This window comes from Temnothorax curvispinosus, unplaced genomic scaffold, assembly GCF_003070985.1.
Source record: "Temnothorax curvispinosus isolate PA1 unplaced genomic scaffold, ASM307098v1 QBEX01010775.1, whole genome shotgun sequence".
Classification (NCBI taxonomy): Eukaryota; Metazoa; Arthropoda; class Insecta; order Hymenoptera; family Formicidae; genus Temnothorax; species Temnothorax curvispinosus.
In genome coordinates, this window is record NW_020220555.1 from 2331 (window position 1) to 4367 (window position 2037).

The window sequence follows — 2037 nt, forward strand, 5'->3', positions numbered from 1 at the left end:
ACATAACGTTATTCTGTGCAATTTATTTTGCAACAATTTTTTGTGATATCTGTTTTAACTTAGTGAAAACAACCTGCTCTCATTTAATATAATTTAATTTTAATCGTGCATTTATATTCCTGTACAGGGTGACTGTCATCTTGACGTCAAACAGATGTCAAAATGACGGTTAAAATCACCATTATGGTATGGGACGTTATGCAGTAATATTGCCATCATTTTAATCATTCATTTTGACATACTTCTCATCAATTTGATGTCACTTTGACATTATTTTGACTAGGTTGTTTTTACTGGTTCTTTTTATATTTTTAATCTAGTATTTGTAGTTGTATATGTAGGTAAATGTGAGATCAATGTGTTAAAATTGTATTGAAATAGTAATGGTAATATTATTTTTTATTGCATTTAGATTCACGAAATAAAAATGTTTCGAAGGATGAAGAATCATGTGATGATGACGATAATGATAATGTTAATACTCTAGTAATGTCATTAACAGGAAAGAAGACTAAAGTACTAGGACCAAATTACAATTTTAAACTAAGTAAGTATGCAAATAGTTTTTATTTTACTTACGATTATTATATATATTAGAGTTGTAATGTTATTTATTATAAAAAAATTTTGCGTTTTATTTTTTTATTTGTAGTTCAATCAGCTTACATTTTTTCATATTTTTAATCTGTAGAATTTTTGAAAATGTTATCTTTTCTTTTCATACATAAATGAAATCTGTTTCGAATGTTTTTTAGAATCAAATGATCCTACACTATATTTAATTCGAAAAGTAACGGAAATAGCCACAAGCATAACCAACATATTCACGGCCATACAAAATATTGAACGGCGCGTTGGCACACTTTCAACTGGTACTTTCGAAACGGAAGAAAGACAAAAAATTGATATTTTTAAAGATCTGCCATTGAAGGATGAAAACGATCTTGAAGCGATGGAGACAAAATTAAAAAATAACGCATCTTATCGAAGTGAAATGGTAAGTAAGTCAAATGTCTACTTTTTAATATTATAAAATTTTCATACATTCTATACTTTGTACGTTTTTTTTATTGTTTCAAATATTTACAAATATTTCAGACGACACAACTGGCATTTGTATTATGTGAAAACATGAAAACATCATGTTTGCGACTGATGAAACTAATGGTTTCTAATGACCTGGCGATTAAGTACAGTTGGTACGGTGCAAAAAAGAAACTAATATTTTCCAAATTAGAAATTTGTAAAATAATTATAAGTAAGTAAAATATTTAAAAACAATTTGTATTTTTTTTATTAATGAATGCTATAATTATTGCTGTAAAAGTTGAAAGATATGTTCCTAAATATTTTCTAATAATTTATTAATTTATTAAATAATATAAACATTTATCAATACTGATATATTAAAGTATCTTATTTTGTGTATATTAGAGATAGAGCATATAATTATTTGTAACTGAATTTAAATTATTAATCTAATAATATTATACAAAAATTAAATTAGCATAGACATATTTGTTCTACTATTTAGAAATAATAAACAATAAAAATGTTATTTTTTCAGGTGTGATACGAAAATCATTTGTTAATGTGACAGACGACCAAATTTCAGCTCCGATTAAAGTATGGTTAGCCCATGCCAAGGAACGTATGACGAGAAACAAAGAGCAAGAAAAAGAAAACGTGCCTTTGGAAAATAACGTGCCTTTGGAAAACGGACGTTAGATTGTAAACGATGCAGTAATTAATATGAATATTTATCTTTTTGCGTAAGAATCAGATCAGTTTAGTAGCAACATGTTTTCTTTCTTAAAAGTTTTATTTTTTAAATGTTGGTCTTTGCAATATTGTCGAGATGCTGTAACAACATGTTTTCTTTCTTAAAAGTTTTATTTTTGTAATGTTGGTCTTCTTTGCAATATTGTCGAGATGCTGTAGCAACATGTTTTCTTTCTTAAAAGTTTTATTTTTTAAATGTTGGTCTTCTTTGCAATATTGTCGAGATGCTGTAGCAACATGTTTTCTTTCTTAAAA

The 2037-nt window shown here is 26.5% G+C and overlaps 2 protein-coding genes across 2 annotated transcripts in view; both read left to right on the top strand.

The window, feature by feature from the left end:
• The window catches only part of LOC112460739, a 1758-nt gene extending 1626 nt beyond the window's left edge, over positions 1 to 132 (top strand). Inside the window, exon 4 of the mRNA XM_025025556.1 lies at positions 128 to 132. Coding sequence (XP_024881324.1) covers positions 128 to 132 — 5 coding nt within the window. The remainder of the gene's footprint in view (positions 1 to 127) is intronic.
• Positions 133 to 418: 286 nt separating this feature from the next.
• On the top strand, positions 419 to 2013 carry LOC112460740. Its single transcript, XM_025025557.1, has 4 exons — positions 419 to 547; positions 756 to 997; positions 1099 to 1258; positions 1568 to 2013. The coding sequence occupies exons 1-4, from the start codon at positions 490 to 492 to the stop codon at positions 1726 to 1728; spliced, it is 621 nt and encodes a 206-aa protein (XP_024881325.1). The 5' UTR covers positions 419 to 489; the 3' UTR covers positions 1729 to 2013.
• Positions 2014 to 2037: the final 24 nt, after the last annotated feature.

Excerpts from the sequence above, each read along its gene's own strand:
- LOC112460740 (XM_025025557.1), top strand. The coding sequence starts at position 490 with ATGTCATTAACAGGAAAGAAGACTAAAGTACTAGGACCAAATTACAAT. Across the intron at positions 548-755 it reads AAATTACAATTTTAAACTAA|AATCAAATGATCCTACACTA; the intron begins GTAAGTATGCAA and ends AATGTTTTTTAG. Across the intron at positions 1,259-1,567 it reads AATTTGTAAAATAATTATAA|GTGTGATACGAAAATCATTT; the intron begins GTAAGTAAAATA and ends TTATTTTTTCAG.